Below are 19,144 nucleotides of genomic sequence, written 5' to 3'. Positions count from 1 at the left end.
CACAGAAACTTCCATCAGAGTCTCGCTCGTTCAAAGTAACTTTTGGGGTCTTGCAGTTTACAATGCTGGAGTGATCACAGAGTTTCCCATGTCAGTCAAGGAACTAGAAACTCTCTGAAATAAAGCCCCGATCCAAAGCCAGTTGAAATCAGGGGGATTTTTTCCATTGATGACAGTGCTATAGTGGAAAATCTCCAGTTTGCCTTGTGGCAGGATAGGTTTGGTGACTATTTGTGCTTTCTTCTGCACAAGAAACTCTCAGCACTTCAGGTATCCAAGATGTAGAGAAAGTTGGACATTAAGTGGTTCGGCCAGGAAATAGGAACTGCTTTTGCTGTCATTTGCCACCTTTTTCCTTTGTTGCTTTACCCAGTCCAGGAAGAACAAGAGGGATTTTTAACATTTATTCTTAACCTATTCAGAAGCTGGATGTGAGTTTTCTGCCTCCTGTGCTGTCTCCCCATCAGACTCTCTCTGAGTGCCAGTCCCACACTCCCCATCCTTCCCTCCTACCCTTTCCCCACTGGCTGCATTTGCCTAATGTGATTTTAAAAATATTATTTTTTTTTTAAAGGAACTTTCCTTCCTATGTCTAAGCATCAGTTTCACCACTTTCATTTTCCTTAGGTCAACATGGATATTTTTGCCTGCTTTTTGGCTTCTGTCTGCAAGAGATATTATTTCTCTCTCTTCAAGGAGAATTATTTTGGTTGGAGAGGATTTATAGCCAGATACAGACACTTGTAGGCAAGGGTGCAGATCTTAAATATGTGAGGGAAAAAGAAATATATAGGCCCTTAAAAGTTAACACAGCTTTTGTTTTGAGGGTGAATGGATCACTCCCATGGGGTAGTGACAACTTAATAACTGAAAATAAAACATGCACTCACTCTTCTTTCTTAAAATATGTATTAGAGTTAATATTTTAGAAGAGAAAAAGGAGCTTAAATGTAAAAGTCCCATTGAACTTTATAGGTAGTTGTCTTCAGTCATCATTAGCTCTTTTGGAAACCCATCCCATCCTTCTGAAGAGATTTATAGAGGGTTTGAAAACAAACTCCTCTGTACTTTCCAGTTGTATTTTTCCAGTTGGTTTTTCTGTTGCAGTTGACCACAGGCTCTTTTTTGTTTTTAGCAAAAGTTTACCTCACTGCTGGAGACGTGCTGTAAAAACGATGCTCTTTATTTTCACATTGCATCCTTGGTCCAGACAAAATGGTACAGTTAGTTCTTCTCTTGCACTTCATAGCTCAAATCATTATACTTCTATTATTTTCTGTTTAGCCTCATGGAGTGGGCAGGGGAATCAGGCATACAGAAGCAGAGGTATAATTTCCTACCCCACAGTCACTCGAGCAGCAAGAAAGCCTCAGATCGTGGCATGAACTCACTGTTATAGCTGCAGAATTGCTTCTGCAGGGGAGATTTGGGGTTTACCTTCTTCCATAAGTCTGCATGTCTGGGTGTTGAGCAGCCTGGGCGACCAACTCTGTAGACCAAGACCCACTCCTGGCCACCATGCCACTGCTGGCCCTCACCCTGGCCTCTGTGGAGGGCTGTCTTCTCAGCTTCACCCTTTGCTGCCCCAAACAGGCCCCAGGGAGATGTAGCCCTCTCCAGCTCTTCTCTTTGTCTTGTTCTCTCCTCCTGTCAGCTTCCCCAACAAGAAATGATGAAGATAAATCTTCAGCAGCAGAACAAACACAACCACCCTTTATAACTCCGGTTATTTTATTTTTTTTTTCCCTTTATAAGGGAGGAAAAGAAAAAAAAGATGAAAAAAAAAAAAAAAAAAAGACTTTCTTGTCTTTTCTTTTTGTGATTTAATGCAGCTTTCTCCTTCCCGATCCGGCCGCCTTCCCCCTGCCCTGCGTTCTGTCATTAAGCGCAATCTCTGTCAGCTTGCTTCTGGTGAAATTAATGAATTTCTCACAGAACTGTTAATCATAGAAGCTTTGGTCCGTGACATGTGTTATAATTCAATGGGTTTTTAACCTTCGCCCCATTTTGGTAATTGGCAAACGGCATCATTTGGCTTTTATTAAAGTGGAAGGCGATGTGTTTTCTTTGTTTGCCTGGGCAGGCTCTGGCAGGGAGACCTGCAGGGCTGCTCACGCCCCGGCACGTGGTCCTGCTTCCAGGCTGGCAAATGGAGGGGCTTTGAGAGCTTTATCAGTCCAATATGGACCCCTCTGGTCAGGAATATCTCACACGATGGGGTGCAGGCAGGCTGAAGAAGAGCCAGTCCCCAGGGAGGATGTTGCTCTGCCAGTGGTGAGGAGAGTGGTGGGGGTGTGCTGGCTTGTACCTGTCCTTCCCCAGAGCTTACCTGGGGTTGGATCAAGTGTTTTCTGTAAATCTTTGGGCGTCCACATTACTGACTCTGTCAGTTTGAATTAGGGTTTTGTTGTGATTGCTGCCAGAGTCAGGCCCCACGGTACTGTGGTGACATCACTGAAGGGACCATAGGTGATGGTCTGGTCTCACAGACCAGATTTGAAGGCAAACACCTAAAAAGAAAGAGCTTGATCATTCTTGCAGTGGCACAGTCAGCACAGGTTCACTGGGCCCCATCCACCCCCAAGAATTTGGGTAGATGTTCTTTAAGTTTTTGTGTTAGTACAAAGAGACCAACACATTTTAGCTCAGGACTGAAGAAGATAAATCCATTACCATCTTTACAGTTCATAGTTTTTTATTTCTGCAACAAGGACTGTGGCTAGCAGCCTTGGCTTTTCAAAATGCTGCATATGTGTTTGGATTAGAGAGAGACAAGGTGCTCGTGCCTTTAGAGGAATCTCTACAAAAGAAAAGACAAACCTATTGTAAGGATAAATCTGTTAAAAAACCCAAAATGCTTAGAACCTTTTAGTACTTAGAAGACTACACGTATATGAGTTGTATGTATGATGGTGTAGAACAAAACCAAAGTACGTTTCAGATCTACAGCCCAGGTTGGCTTGGCCTGGGGAAGAGGAAGTTATTCCTATGTACAATAGGTAATGGTGTGTCTCTACAGGTGTAGACCATGAGCTTTTGTACTCACCTATTTATATTTACGTGTCAGAGCCATCATGATGGAAACAAATAATTAGGGCACTATGTTAAAATGAGTTCTTGGAACTGTGCTTGACCCCAGGGTTAGGAAAAGAGTTTGGCTGCTGTGAGCTTTTCAGAAGAGGAAGTCCTGGATTGTTTTTATGTGAGGAAGGAAGAGTTCCACTTAATTGTTGTAATTCTCTATAAACATGTTAAAATACAAATGTTTCTAGGATTGTGTCACTAAGACCCCAATTTAGCTAAGCCCTTAGCTATTTGCTTACATCCCCCTGTAGTCAAATCTATCAGTGGGACTTAACCGTGCTTTTGAAGTTAAGCACATATTTAAGTGCCTTGCTGAATTTGGGCCAATATTGGCAGAGAGGAATAAAGATTTAGAGGCTAATGATTGAGCTCATTTAGATTAGGGATGGGCAGAATGGATTTGAATAAAGTAAGAACTGGCTCAGAACTTCAGCCTACATGTGAAGCTAATTCAGTTCTGGACTTTTTACTCGCTGAAAGGGTCTGTATTTATATTTTGATCTGTTATTTTTTTTAACGTGCTGCGTGCAGTGGAACATGTGCACGAAATCCATTGCTCCTTGCACTCACCTTGGTGTGAAAATGTTGCTTTAGGAAACCGTATGCTACCAAGGGCAAGAACAGGAACAGGTAAATCCTGAGGTGGACCTACTAAAATGAACACTGGGAGTATCCCAGGCACTGAGACTTGTCACATGTGTGTCAGTAAATCTTTAGAATGGTCCTCGGGTCCTTTGCATACCTTCCATCCAGACCTGTTGGTGTGTTTGGGGAGTTAGGATAGACCAGGGAGGCTTTGAAATAGGAAGTTTCTATCAAGTCACCCAGTTTTGATTTCAAGAAAATAGGACAAGCTAACCTATGCCAGGAAGCAACATGAGTTAGAGCAGAAGTCATTTCATTCTCATATAGTCTATATTGTTTCTTTCCTGAGGAATGCATAGTTTCTGGAGCATGTGATGATTAACCACTGCTAAATGGCAGTGCCCAGGCAAGAGCTTCTGTATCCAACAACTCTGAAACATGGATGTGATGGCTTCTTTGTCTAAGCTTCCTACTTGGAGATATTCATTGCTCCTTAATTCTGCATTTGCAGAACTCAATTCCGGATCGTGACTTCAAAATTCATTGGGATTTACGGCTGACAGTAGCTGATACCAAATTGGAACCAGTAGCTAGAGAACCAGAAATATTTAAATTGGAAACATTTGGTGGCAGTGGTTGTTTTTTTACAAAAAGTGAATGGTTGTATTGTTTGTCACTGAAGTCATTCATATAGAGTTACAGACAGAGAGAGCTGCCCAGATGATCTGCTAACCGAGGCATAATCTGGAGCCTGGAGGGGGTGGCTAAAAATGTTCCCTGGCCATTTAAGAAGACCACAAGGGGACTTGTAAACAGAAAGAAGAACATCACAATAAGTGTTTCTTAATGCCTTTGTCTGTGGCGTTTCAGTTCTGTAGGACTTTTAAGCCAGGCGTGCTCATCTGGTGTCCTGATATGAACTCAAGAAACCAGATTCTTTTTCTCCTTTACATCGGTGGAACTGAAAGCGATGCCACTGACTGCGGTGACGTTGCTCCACATTTCCCTTTGTGCAAATGGCAAAGGTTTTCTTAGGCTCGTCCTTCTCTCTGAAGCCATTCAAGGCTGAATTCAGTGCTGCATCCATCTGTAGCACATCGATTCACAGAAGTATTAAATGAAATAGGTCTGCTATTATTTTATTTTTCCAACTTTAGTGCAAAAAAAGGTTTTCAGATTTTGTTAGGAGTTTTGTAATGGGCAGTCAAGGTTCACAACGTGTACTTCTGAGAATGGCCTGGAAATAGTGCTTGGTTATTTCCTCAGTGAGTCAACTCCCTTGTCACTGGAGCCCTGGCATGGGAGGAACTCGTCTTGCAGCCTCACCATCTGAAGAACACGGGATGGGAGCAAAGTGATGGTTCGCCCTCATGGGGAGAGGTAACTGGGTTATATAGGGAGGGTTCAACAAGACATCACTCAACATCCATGTTTGGATATTCTTGCTAATGTTAATTGGTGACTTCCTCAGCTAGCAGTGCCAGGAGGTCAATAGGAAGGAGCTGCTCTGCTTGGGGAGCCTGGTGTGAGGCTGCCTGGGGGCTGCTGCTGAAACAGAGTAAAATCTGTGGTTCACACGCCTGGGTGATTCACGTTGGGCTTCTACAAGACAATTGCTTGTGGCTGTTCTCCTCACCTCATTTCTCTGGAAGAGAAGACCACCCGGGCATTAAGATATGCTGTCCACTTGTTCTTCCACCGTCACATCCACAGTCTTATTAATCACTGCAAAGTGAAATCAATGGCACTTTAAATGTGTACATCAGGCTGTGAGTTGCAGTGACTGGAAAACATGTGTGAAACCTTTGGTATGTGGTGGGAGGGATCCTACTGAAGGCAGGATCGCTCTGTGTAGGTCAGCTCTGGTGGGGATCATCCATTCTGCAGACGTAACGAGCATCACAGTTGTAGTGCTGATAGACAGGGTGCTGTTTATTGCATGCAAGGGTATCGAGTTGGCCAACACAGAGGTGGAATTCTCCTTCCGCAGCCCTGTCAGCGGCAATACCAATGAGGAAATAAGATCTTTCTGAATGTAGAGATTGTTTATGGCTCATCACACTCCAGGGAAGGGCTGCCACTGAACAAGCAACCTTAAATTACAAGCAGCGGGCACTTCCCATACAGCACTAGTCTGGGACAGAGAAATGAGTTGTGGAGGTACATAATACTGTCGTTTGATCTGATCTAGAGCTCAGCAGAGACTCGCACAGATGTGCTTCTCTATCAGGAACAGGGGGATAACAATACCAGCCCAGGTGTCTCACAGGGGTGTCATGAAAATTAATTAGATAATGTCTGCACAACGCTTTGAATGCAGCAAAACACTATGTACATGCTAAGTCCTGTGCTTACGGAGGTGGGTGGGGTTTTGGTGGCTGTTAACCCTTTTTCTAGGAGATAGGAGTAGATTGCTAGTAATCTATTTCAAAGTAGGTATATCAATGCATTACTTTCACTTCTTTCTATGACTTTCTGTGTTTCAAATTCTTCTCTACCCGCATAGAGAAAGAAGTCAAAGTTTTACCTTCTCTGAATTAATTTAACTGTATTTAATTTAAATGAATTTTAATTTTCATCAGAGGCATATAACCTTGTAGAAATCCTTAATCCCAAAAGTTGTGTCTCTAATCCAGTGAAATGTCTTTGCACATAGAATCATGGAATGGGTTGGGTTGGAAGGGACTTTTAAAGCTCATCTAGTCCAACCCCCCTGCACTGAGCAGGGACATCTGCAACTAGAGCAGGTTGCTCAGAGCCCTGGCCAGCCTCACCTGGAATGGTTTCAGGGATGGGGCAGCAACCACCTCTCTGGGCAACCTGGCCCAGCCTCCTCAGTGTAGAAAATTTCCTCCTTGTATCTAATCTAAAGGTCCCCTGGAGCTTTAAGACTCTTGATGTTTTCATTGCCCTGTAGCTGAGAGACTGCCCCGTACTCATGTCTGAACATGTGCTATAATGTTTGACTCAGGTCATCAGAGGTGGTGAAAGATTTTTTTGTCAGCCAGACATCTCTTTGTATGTAAACATAAAACAAAACCCTTTTTTTTTTTTCTTTTTTTTTTTGCAGTTTGTGCTAAAAGTTACAGTAATTTATTGTAGGGAGAGCAGACAGTTTCCATCCAGGGAATCATTTTATGGATGGCAGGACAGCAGCTGGAGAGATCTGAAATGACAGCATGCTGCTGAGCTTGATAAGAGCTTATCTACACAGTTACCCAGCTGATGTTTGGTGCTCCTTGTGAAGTGGAATAAGATGGATGTGTTGATTTCAGTTGAGTTTCTCAAAGATAAGAGTGTCTATTACAGAAACCCCTCCTCACACATACACACAGGCACACTTATCACTAAAAATATCAGGCACTCCTGAATTCAGCAGAGATTTAAAATTGGATGGGGCATAAGGACTGCTCTTGAAGGGAGAGTGCTCTCATGGGAGGGATGGAGGGAGGGTTAGATGGATGGATGGATGGATGGATGGATGTTGGTATAGTAGGAGGGCCATGGTGCAGCTGATTATTGTAGAAGAGAAATAAATTCTGCAGAATTGGCAGACTCTTCCTTTTCACAAGACTTGTGATTTGCTTTCATTGTCATCACTGTTAGCCTGTCCTCAGAAGACAGAACCTAGAGGGTGTGCTCCTTGGTGAGGCACCCTTTCCAACTTGGGTTCAGTACACAGTTTGTCTACCTGTTTCCTGGCAAGTTTGTCAGTCAGGCACACTTACTCTTGTGGAATTAATGAAATGAAATGAATAAAAATACTCCTTCTTGTCTTCTGCTTAGCTGCATCCACTACTCCTGCGAAGCCACCGACTGCCAGAAGCTGGAGATGGAGAATGCTCTGCTGAACTGCACCAGTGGTGGGTGGTACAACGGTGCCCAGTGCAACGTGAGCTGCAGGACAGGCTACATTTTGCAAGTCCAGCGAGATGATGATCTCAGCAAGAGCCAGGTTTGTTCTGCTGGTTTTGTATGACCCACAACACAAGGATGAGCAAATAGATGTGGAGAAATTGAGAAATAACCCAGCCTGAAACCCAAAGTCTCAGCTCAGCCTTGGGACAAGGCCTTATCCAAACGCTTCTCTTCACAATAGGAGCCATCTGACTCTGTAGGAAGAAGTACTGACAGGCAAAGCTCAGATGTTCCCCAAATTTAAAAACTTTCAACCCAAAAGATTTAAGTATGTGTTTAGGCTTTCTCTACTCAGCCAAACAGGTTGTTTTTTGGGGAGTGGGGTGTTTGGTTTTTTGCACAACTAGTTTCTGGGCAAAATATCTCATTTTCTTTTTCTCAAGTTGAGGCTAACAATGCCTTGACTCCTTTGCAGTGTTTCAGTCCATCTGCTCCCAACCACACCCTGACGCTGCAGAAATACATGGTATAAAAGGGATGGGAAAAGCACCCAAACCTCTTTTCCTTTTAAACAAAGCACCAAAAGCCTACCCCAGTGGGCCAGGGAGTACTCCTCATCTTCTCTAAGCCATGCATTGATAATCCAGTCCTACAAAAACAGCAGGTTTTGATGCAGTGAGTGGGGTATTGAGGAAAACCATCAATTTACTGAAATGTTAGAAGAATGCAGGTCTTTTGTGCTGGGGGAGGTGGACAAGGGAGCTGAGGCATGCTGCTGGGAGAAGGATACATGAGATACTGGGGTGTGTGTCATTCACCCTGGTTTGTGCTCCATCCCCAGTGCTGCTGGATCCCATGAGCATGATGTGAGGTTGGTTTCCCCCATCAGCACCTTCCCAAGTGCTGTTAGGGCAGCACACCCATCTGGGGCTGGGGCAGGGCTGGGGCAGGCAGCCATGCTCAGCAGCCTGCCTGTATTTGTGAAATACTGTGTTCTTCACAAGCTCCCAGCGCGGGGAGACAGAGTGGAGGGGAATGAGTCAGCCCTTTCAACTCAATTACAAAACAAATACAGGACCCCGCGAGCTGGGCCCCTTCCATCCTAATTGGCATCAGCACCAGAACCCCAGCTCCAGCTGAGCAGTTTTACAGAACAGAAAACAAGTTCTCAACCGAGCCTGAATGGCTGAACCAGGAAACAGTTGGAAGGGATCTGTACATTGAGCACACAGGAATCCCGAACCAAATAAAACAACCTAAACATGTTTCACCAGTGCTGTGTTACTGAAATGCAATAAGGACCTTTTCTGGGGAGGCTCAGCCAACTGTGTATGGTTTTGCTCCGAGAAGTTTGGTTTCCGAGCCTTGATCAGACTCACATGACAGGAGTGGAGGATTTTAGCACCCCTAGCTGATGTGATTCACTGCCTATTACAACATGCTTCCTCTCACCCTGGTCTGCTATTGCACTTCATCGTCTTTTTTTTTTCCACCAATAAAACCCCTGAGGCCAAGGGCTTTGTTTTGCTCAGTGCTGTGCATTCGCTGTTCAGACTGGGGAAGGAGTGGTGCATCTTAAAGATATCCATGTTCAGCTAGGCACGTGAAACATGTGCTTTAAGAGTTTATTCATGTGCTTCAGAGAGCTGTTGAAAAGGAACAGACAGTTTCATTCTCTATCATCTTACTTTATTTTGTGTCAGGCGCTTCAAGCCAAAACTTGTGGAACGTGTAGGCAAGAAATGAATTATCCAGGAAAGTCTGGGATCCATGGTTTGGATTCCTCGTATTGTGTTGTATTGAGTTGCATTGTGCTTCTTCCACAATTGCTTCCTAGCTTCAGCTCTTAGGTCACAAGCATTTGGAGATCAGATGGGGCACGTGGGTTGCTATCTGTGCTCAGAGGGACTTTCTGGCGTGGTTGAGGAACCTTGCACGAAGCTGTGGGTTCTTTCACCATGGTCCTTTAGTTAGATATTTTGCTTCTTTGACTGATTTGGGGTCTATGGTTAATTCTTTTTCTCATTTAGCTGACAGTGTGGAGGGCTGCACGAGGAGGAGGAGGAATGTAGCTTTGCACATGCTGATGTTTCACACTCTTGGGTAGAAAGGAGGCTGAGGTGAGGTGCAATGTCTCAAAGAGCAGACTGAACATTGGTGGCCCATTACCACGGCATGCTGACAAAGATAACTGAGAGGCCAGTAAAAACACCCTGGTTTAGCATCTGAACCACATTTGTCTTCCATATTTCACTGGAAGTTAGAAGAAAAGGGTGAACAGAGAATTAAAAGCAAAATTTTCAGAAGCACCTCATAGATGTAGGGGCACAAGTCACATTTCACATCAGTCTTTTACATCTAAGAGATCTTTGAAAATCTTAAGAGTTTCTGCACTTTCTGGCCTTTGTGTCTTCTGAAGCCACCATTTTAATCACTTAGGGCAAAAAAAATTTCATTCATCTCTGCTCTCTGAGAAGCTCTCATTCCAACATTCTGTTAAAACTCATGAAATCACCAGACCCTAAAAAACGTCAGCACTGTGTGCAGTAGAAACTGTTTGCTGCTTGAAAATAATTAAAAAAAGAAAAAAAAAAAAAGGCAAGCAGAGCTGTTTACAGACTCGCGGGCTCTCTCTCATCCTCATTTAGGGACTTCAGCAACAACAACAAAAAAGGATTTGCATAGTGATGGAGCAAAATCCTTCATGTATCTTTCTCACAAAGAAGATCTTGGGATGTTTTCATTTCCCCTGATTTCTTCCCACCCCCCCTGACAACTCCATCTCTCTTTCTTCTCCTCTCCCCCTTGTCCCCCTTTGTCTTTCACTGCTTTCCTCCCCCTTGTCCTTTGCTGAAAGCCCCACTCATTCAGTTACTTGTTGTCATCTCTCCTTGAAGCTACCACCACTGCTGCTCTGGTCAAGAGGTGTTATTTAAAACCCAGCAGCTCCCTAATGTTGTGCAAAGGCATCATCAATCATGCCAGGAAAAGAAAGCGCGGCTCATGTGGGTTCAATTAGAGGCACAGTAGTGGGCAGAAGTGGAAGAATACTTAGAGGGGAGGGCACAGCTGTTCATTTTTAAGGAGAGGAAACTTCACACGTGAAGCATCGCTTGAAGAAGGAGCCGGCTGGGATCTTGGGCAGCAGGAAGGAGACATGAATTCTCCCAGGCTGTTAGAAGTCCCAAGAAACAAATCTTTCTGGCACCAGATTTGTTTAAGTTTGCATCCTCTTCACTGTACTCCACACTGTATCTTTGGAGGCCCCTTTTTTTTATTTTCCCCCCTCTTTTCTCCTTCTCGCCCACCCCCCTCCTTGCGTAAGCCTCTTTTGGAAGGCAGGACATGAAGGGAAGCGGTTGCTGTGATGCCAGTCAAAGCAGCACAAAGTGCCCAAAGTGACAGCTAATAAACCAGATGAGAAAGCCAAGTGCTTCGTATGGACTGCTGTGAGCTGGGTGACCTTGTCAGATCAGACAGGCGAAACAGGCACGTGCCTGCTCGGGCTTTGGGTGGGAGATCTGCAAAGGCAGCTGCAGATGCTGCCGCTGAGCCCCAGCACTGCATCTGAAGGCAGCACTGCTCAGGCTGAGCCCGCTGGAAATGCCCCCAAGGTGCAACATGGTGCTGGGGAGAGACAGGCTCCTGCCCAGCAGCCCGGGGTCCTGCCCCTGGGCACGGCAAGGATCCCACCTTCAGGTGGGACACTGCACAAGGGAGAAGCCAAAAGCTGGTTGGTGCCATCCTCAATAATTCCTGTGCTAGCATTGTCCTCTGTGCTTTCAGTCAAATCCACCAGTCTTTGTCTCCATTGCAGGGAATGTTCTCTGCTATGTTCTGCTGCAGAAATGCTTCTGCTCCTATTCCTTGAAGCACTGACATGATAGACATGCTCTAAAATGTGCCATTATTATGTCTGACCTTGAAAACTTCAGCTTCCAGTCATCATACCAAGTGTGGAACAAATGACTGGAAAAAGCCAAGAAGCCAGGGTCTTCCCCACATGGGCACAGCTTCTCGGCGTGGGAATGGCCTTGCCAGTGTGCCGGGAAGAGGAGAAGCCAGATGGGTCTGGAAGGAGGTGGCTCTTCCAGATTTGGTTAGTGTTTTTGTTGGGAAAGTACCATGGGGAAAAACACAGAGATGAAAACATGGAGAGGCTCCTTATTTTTTTTTTTTCTTGATTTCTCACATCAAGGTCTAGAACAGAGGGAGAAATAAAGTGCTGTGGGTGTTTAGCTCTAGGGAGGGATCCCTTCCAAGGAGGGGTGACCCCAGGCTCGTTGCATTTCTAGCAGGCTGGAGTGTCCTGCAGCTTTCTGCTAACAAAGCCCACGGCTGCAGCTGAAATACTCTCACCAATGTTAGCTTGGGTAAAACATTCTTGCCCAGTTTCTGTAAGGTGTGACTGTCATGCACAGATATTGCTTCTGTTTCAGTTTTTGCATTATATCCTGGATTCTGAATTTGTTCAGTTTATTTTTTGTTCTGTAGAGGTACGTCTGATGTGCAACCCTATAATTAGAGAAATTCCCTCGTGCACCACACTGTGCCTCAGCAGACAGCATCAGGTAGTAGGAACAATCATTTATTCCTAAACTGGATCACACCAACACTGAATTCTTGAATTCTCTTATCACTGATAGAGCTTCCCTATGCTCAGCATGGATCTAGCAAAAGACCATGCAAGGCCCAGGCCTTTTCCATACCATTTAGATAGCCCCTGACATCAATAGCTTGGTTTTATGTTGTAACCTCCTGCTGTCAAGGTGCCCAGCAGCCACGGTGCTGGAGTGTTATTTGATGGTAACATCTGTTCAGGGAAATGGAGACGTTGCTGAATGCTGGAGCAGCTCAGCCTGGAGTGCAAATGTGGTGGGGATGCTGCTCTGTGTGTGTGTTATAAAGACATGGACACATTCTGTATCATCCCTTCTCCTGTGGCCATCACACCACAGCTTCCTGGAAGCACAGGCATCTTCAAGTTATCCACTGTCTACAGAAGATAGCTACTTTTTCATGGTACAGATATTCTGACAAGCAACAAAGGCAGAATTAATAGTCACTGGGGAGCAAAATGATTGGAATGAGAACACAGAGTGTCACTTCACCTGAGCCCTCTGAGAATCCCAGAATGTGCTACTCTACGTTTGTACTAAACACATTTTTTTCCATCAGCAGTGCTCCCTGTTTAAATAAACTCCACGGTCTAGAAAAGGGGTTTTGTGCCCACTTGGGAAGTGTCCAGTTTCTCAGCTCTGGGACTGCTTTTTCCATTCTGAATGCAACCATATATCAAAGGGAGACAGGTCTGAACTTCTGTTGAAACCATTAGGGTGTTTTTGCAAAAAGGGAATCCAGGTCCCTTTGATGTGTGCTAGAAAAATTCCCCTTCCTTTTATAAGCCCAGATCAATGGCCGGCGGTGCAAGTCTCCCGTGAGCACACCAGCCCTGGATAAAATATTCCCTGGAGGCAGGGAAAGCTGCTGCTCGGCCTGGTCAGATTCCTCACGGCTATCTCCCCCTTCTCCTCTTTGGGTTTCTCATATTTCTTTTTCTTGTGTCCCTACCTTTATTTTGGTATGGAGGGAAGAGTCTTACTTTCAGATTATTTGCTTCTAGTTTTTAATAATTTCCCTTTTTAATTAGAAAGTGGATGTGTTGTTTATTCTGTTCTCTTTGACAACATCTGTTTGTCCTTCGGTCACCCAGTAAATTCTTCATCTTAGCTTTGGGCAGGTGGCTCCTTTACCTCCCTCCCATTTTTTTCTCTCTCCCTAACACTTCAGGATTTTGGTCTGATGCATTTTTTTGGATTATTCCTCAACTAAACCTTATAAATTAAAATTAAATTTTAAAAAATCCAGTAACTCCATGGCTGTGTAGCTATAGCAGTAGAGGAACATCAGTGAAGTCAGAGCACAGACACTGACTGTTGAGTGCCAGGTGAATGTATGGGCAGGATGCTCTTGGGTCTGCCCATTGCAAACCCTTCCAGGAAAAGGTCTGTCCCTCAGATGTTCATGTCCCTGGGGCCCAGGAGTCCAATTGGAGCCTCAGGGCTCTCCTTGGACAGTAGAAGCCATCATAGAAGCTGTCAATATCTGAGCACAATGTTTACATGGCCCAGGCTTGGTACCTCAGTCCAAGGGTGACCGATACCTGGGAGAGCCTTGGGTGGGAGTCCCAAATGTGTTCATGTCAGATTGGCTTGTACTGCAAACCCAAAGGTGATTTCCACTACTCAGAAGCACATGGGGGGTCCCCTTGGAGGGGCTGTGTCACTGCAGAGGTGCCAGGGATCAGGGGTGGCTCTCAGCTCCAAACAGCTCAGACTTGCACCATCACAGGGCAGAGCAGCAGCTCCCCAGCTTGTCTCCGGGGGTGATGCAGACAAGGGTCCAGATTATTTGTAGTGCTCCACTCTTTGTGTTGAAGCACTTTGGTGTCTCATCCCAGAGGTGACAGAAACACATCCTGGTTTTCTGACAATGTTTCTTTTGGGACCATGGTGGTTTTCATAGCCACTGTCCAAATGATGATGGCAGCGATCAGGCCCAGTTTTGCTTGACCTGAGAGCCAAAAGAATGGCTGTTATTAGGCTTGAAATGGCTTTGTCTTCTCCCTTGCTGGCTGTGGTGGCTGTAGCTGTGTCTTCTTCCAGATGGAGTCCAGCATCACCATGACTTGCATCGATGGGAAGTGGAACAAGCAGGTGACGTGTGAGCCCGTGGACTGTGGTGTCCCAGACCAGTACCACGTCTACCCAGCCACCTTCAACTGCAGCGAGGGGACCACCTTTGGCAAGAAGTGTTCCTTCACTTGCCGACCTCCTGCTCTTCTGAAAGGTATTGGAGGGGCTCTGTGTGGTGACCTGGGGAGAGCTGCACAGCTAACGTAGACTGCTCCTGGTAATATATGTTCCTGTTGCTGTTGTTTTAGAATTATTCATGATATTTTAAGTATGAAGAATTATGAGACTCTATGGGAAGGTTTATTTATATTAGAAATGAAGTTCCTTTGCATTTCTCTATTACCTTCCTTTGACCTTTCTTTGATCAGGGCTGCCCGGGCAGTAATGACAGTGAATATTGCTTCCATACAACCAAAACATGGAAAAGTCATGGGGATAAATCAAATTGAACTCTCTTGTCTTCTTTCCCTTGCCTTCTTTGGTTTTTGTTTTGGTTTTTGTGGGTTTTTTTTGGGGGGGGGTGGGGGGCTGTCTCCCTTTCTATGTCTCCTCCATGTGTTTGAAAAGGCAGGAGAAGGCTGAAAAGCCTCATGTCCCAGTGGCACAGTTTTGTTCAGTTTATTACTCTTAATCCACTGTTACTCTTAATCCACCCATCTCTCTACTTTTCCACATTCATCTTACTCCACCTCTGGCTTTTCTCTCCTCTTCTTGTCTGGGACTTTCTACAATGTTTTTTTGTTTGGTTTTTTTTTTTTTTTCCCTTAAAAATAGCACACTCTGCTGCCTTCTTTGCTTTTCTCCCCCATCTTCTTCCCTGCTGCTTTTCTGTTATCATCCCCATCATATTCTCAGCACCATCAGCTCTTCTGCTCACTGACACATTACCCTTTTTGATTAGGTCCTCAGGAAACAAGAAAAAGTATCATTGTTAATTTGAGGGAACGTTAGAACCAAATTAACTTGTCATCTTGCAGTGGAGTAATCTTAACTGCTGTTGTCAAATCAGGTATAAGCTTTTTACATGTGGTATCACCTTTTCTGCTAGGATTGCTTGCAAACCCCCCAAGAGGCGTGGAAGCACTCTTCATTTCAGTGAAAGGTTATGTTGATTTCTTGATGTGTAACCAAATTCCTTAGTTATTTTAATTCCAACTTAGGAGGGTAACCACAAGCAGCCAACACACAGTGCAAGTTGAGAGTACTCAAAGGGGAGATTTCTATCAAAGAAGTCCTTTTTTTCCTTTCATACACTCAAAGGGCCATCTTCAAGAAGAGGTGTTTTTTCATTGAAAATGCCTGGAATAGTTTTTGAGGGGGCAGAGAAAATAATGATACTCATCATGACCAATGAGAAGATCAGCTGATGACTCCATCAGGGGTACTGGAGGGATGCTAACCAGCCCCCAGGTCAGGGAGTGCAGCTGTGCTGTGTGTAGCATGACTTCACTTTTGCCCAGAAACTCTGTGAGCTGTGAGATGAAGGCACCGTTTGGTGCACGGCCATGGGTGATGACTAATAGATGCTGCCACTAAGCTTCTGGAGAATGGTGCTCGAATGACTCATGCCTAATTCAATCACTGACGTCATGACAGCCACTGTTGGTAATGTCACAGCTTATCATTTTGCAGTGGCAAGTATGATATCACCACGGCTGGTCTGCAGAGCTGCTGCATGAGTCAGAGCAGAGGAGCATGCTGGTGCTCTAGAAAAGAGCTCCCTTCTGCACAAAATACCTCTGCAATCATCTGCAGTTGGGGAGGGGAGAGAGAAAGCCAGGGCTGATTTAATGCAGCTTCTCTTATCTTTGTGGGGAGGGCAGGAGGACTCCTTCACATACCTTCCTGAGCCCTCCAGAGCCTTTTGTTTTCTTCATCTTTGAATTCCAGCCTCACGTCCCGGCTCTCTTCCTTCCCTCTTGGAAAGATGGCACTGCTCTGGGGTTAGCAGCTTGTCAGTCTTATTTTGGATAACTCCGAGGCTGGCTTACTGTTCAAAATATGCCTTGTGGGTTGAGAAGAGTTCCTGCAGCAATGCTCGGGGATTTCAATAGAGTATCAGGGATTTTTGAAGGGTTAGTGGCTCACAGCTGTGCTTTGTTTCTTAGGAAAAGCTTATTCCTTTTCAACATACAGTATAACATAACAAAGAATGTAAAATACACTGAGACTAGGCTACTTTTAGCTTAACCTTCTGAAGTCAAGTAGGTCATAGCAGAGGCAAACAGATTTATTGTACCTTTTACCTTTGAGGTGCTGGCCAAGAAAGCTTCCTAAGGAAAATGAGTCTCTAATGAGTATTATGAATCATATTTATCCCAGTAGTCCCCAAGGACCGAGTCCCCAGCTGAGAATGGCTCCTCATTGTGTTGGAGTAGTGATTCTTAATACTAACAGATGCTGCTCGAAAAGGCTGAAAATTAAAATAAAAAGCACAGATTCAGGGAAGAAATATAACATAGAGGCAGAATGAAGAAGGTAATGGCAGCAAACCCTCTGTGAATGCTATGGCTTAGGAGAGGAGGGGGTTGATGTATAAGGCAAGTTTCCTTTCAGAGAAAAACAAAACAAGGAAGAGAAATACAAAAGATTACATAGCCAGTGTGATTTCCCCTATGCTACAGCACTGCCTGAAATAAGCACTGTCTACCTGTCATCTGAAAACAGAGTCCTTAATGACTTAATGCCATCATCTAGGAAGAGAAAGTGCACAGGGCATACACAGCTGAATTTGTCAAACTAGCTGAGGTGGCTTTCAATAGACTAGGGGAATAAAGACATTTGGAAAAGAAAATTGAAAGTTGTTAACTTTGCCCGTGGTTCTTCTCAGGAAATAACAGCAACTTGACCTGCATGGAGGACGGGCTGTGGTCCTTCCCAGAGGCCCTGTGTGAGCTGATGTGTCGAGCACCCTCCGTCGTCCCTAATGCAGATCTCCAGACTACTCGCTGCCGAGAAGATAAGCACAAAGTGGGCTCGTTTTGCAAGTACAAATGCAAACCAGGTTACCATGTCCCTGGATCCTCCAGAAAAGCAAGAAAGTACGTGAGAGAGTAACGCCATGCACTCAGCGTGATTCAGAGAGCCATGAGTTAAAATGATTTTGAGCTGTCTGTAACAGCCTATGTGTGCTGTAAGGAGGGAATATCACTGAGCAGTTCCTTCATGCAGATAGCTGTGCAGTTTCAAGGGGATTTGGGCGCCTTTAGCTCACTTAGGCTTCTTTGAAAATCCTAACCAGTGCTCAAAAACCAGACCTTACCTTAGAAATACCCCTTTGATATGCAGCCTGGGGAGTCCCCTTTGAAACTCTGCAGGAAAGGGTTAGTGCTATCGTATACTTCTGACTCTGCACAAACCCACTTCAAACCGACCACAGCCCACAAGCCTGGGAAAGCAGAGTTTTTGGGAGATGTGTCCAAGGCCAAAAGAGGAGTTTAGGCTGGGCAGCTCAATGTTAGCTTTGCAAATAATCGTTATTTTTGCTCGGAGACCTCATGACGCAAATTCACGACTTGTTCCCCAAGTGTTAAAAGCTAAAGCACGCCCATCCCCTGCAACCTGCTAGCGGAGCTCAGAGGCTTTAGAGGCTCTTAGCTGACTCAGCCACTCACTGAATGGTCTTGGTTTTTTCTGCACAAAAAGGCGAGCCTTTAAGATCCAGTGCACACAAGATGGCACGTGGCTGCCGGGCGCCTGCGTGCCCGTCACCTGCGACCCGCCACCTTCCAAGTTTCATGGGCTCTACCAGTGCTCCAACGGCTTCCAGTTCAACAGCGAGTGCCGCATCAAGTGTGAAGATGATGACAGTCAGTCGGTGAGTCTCTCTTACCCAAATTATCTCAGCCCACACAAGCAGGGTTTTAGCTGATGTTTCCCAAGGACACTGATCTTGGAGGGGTCGAGGGCCATTGAGCTCTCCTGAGACCAGAGACAGAGAAATGGGGATGTACATAATTGAAGTAGAGGGAGAGAGCTACTGTGAAGAGCCTTGAAATACTATTTTTATGATAATACCAATGGTATTAACTCTTACCCATAGTGGACTAGCAGTGAGTGACTTGTTTCTGGACATTAAATGGCTGAAAAATCTGTGGCTCTATGATCTTTATAGAAAATAAGGTGTAATGAATGAAAGTAAGTAGGATAGGAATTACCCACACTTGTCCTGTTTGTTCATTCTGGTTTACCTTGCTTTTCTCTCTGGTTCTTTTTCTCACTCTCATACGTACATGTGCCATATGATAATTTAACTGTGCAGGGATTAAAACAATTCAGGTGAACTGTCTTTAAACGTTCATGGTTTTCTGGCTGTGAAGGTGATATCTGGCATCAGGGGTCAGATTTTCATCTGGCACAAATCAACGTGTTGCCTTTGACTTCCTAGGAGCTGTGAGTACTGATATGAGAGGTCTGGCCTTGAGTATCTTGTTTGAAATGCTCACCAGAGGTACTTATAGTTTGTGAGATAAGTAACTTCTCCTAGAAGTACTGCTACTGCTTAACACACTTGCGAAGAGAATGTGGGGATGTAGAAGCTGCTCATACTAAACACATTGCAGAGAGAGCTCTGTCCAAGGCCTTTTAATATAATTCCAGATTCTGAGGGTGCATTAAAAGGGACCAAGCCTGTCCTAGAGCCAGTGATCTGAAAGACACATCTGATACCTGCTCCAGATGTTGAAAGTCAGTTCCTGCTCACCCTTCCCTGCTAGGTTGGCCTAGAGGCAAAAAAAGAGGCAAAGCCCTGGGGTTTTGCACCAGGACACTGGGAAAAAGTTTCCTTGTGTAAGACTTAGGTGAGGTTATGAGCCTTGCGGAACGAGAAGTTGCGCTCATGGAAGCTCTGGGACATGGCATCTGTGGCTTTGTGCCTCTACCCCTTGGTCAGACTGGTCAGCATGGCTGAAGTGCCGTTGCTA

The 19,144-nt window shown here is 44.9% G+C and overlaps 1 protein-coding gene across 1 annotated transcript in view; it reads left to right on the top strand.

Moving 5' to 3' along the window:
- Positions 1-19,144, top strand: part of PAPPA (pregnancy-associated plasma protein A, pappalysin 1) — a gene marked incomplete at its 5' end in the record, with an annotated part of 71,698 nt that overhangs the window by 24,824 nt on the left and 27,730 nt on the right. Inside the window, 4 exons of the mRNA XM_008945526.1 lie at positions 7,456-7,624; positions 14,193-14,376; positions 17,053-17,263; positions 17,868-18,039. Coding sequence (XP_008943774.1) covers positions 7,456-7,624; positions 14,193-14,376; positions 17,053-17,263; positions 17,868-18,039 — 736 coding nt within the window. The remainder of the gene's footprint in view (positions 1-7,455; positions 7,625-14,192; positions 14,377-17,052; positions 17,264-17,867; positions 18,040-19,144) is intronic.

Source organism: Merops nubicus, unplaced genomic scaffold (assembly GCF_000691845.1).
Source record: "Merops nubicus isolate BGI_N331 unplaced genomic scaffold, ASM69184v1 scaffold5658, whole genome shotgun sequence".
NCBI classification, from domain to species: domain Eukaryota; kingdom Metazoa; phylum Chordata; class Aves; order Coraciiformes; family Meropidae; genus Merops; species Merops nubicus.
Note: the sequence above shows the minus strand (reverse complement) of the source record. Positions and strands in the feature narration are given on the sequence as shown.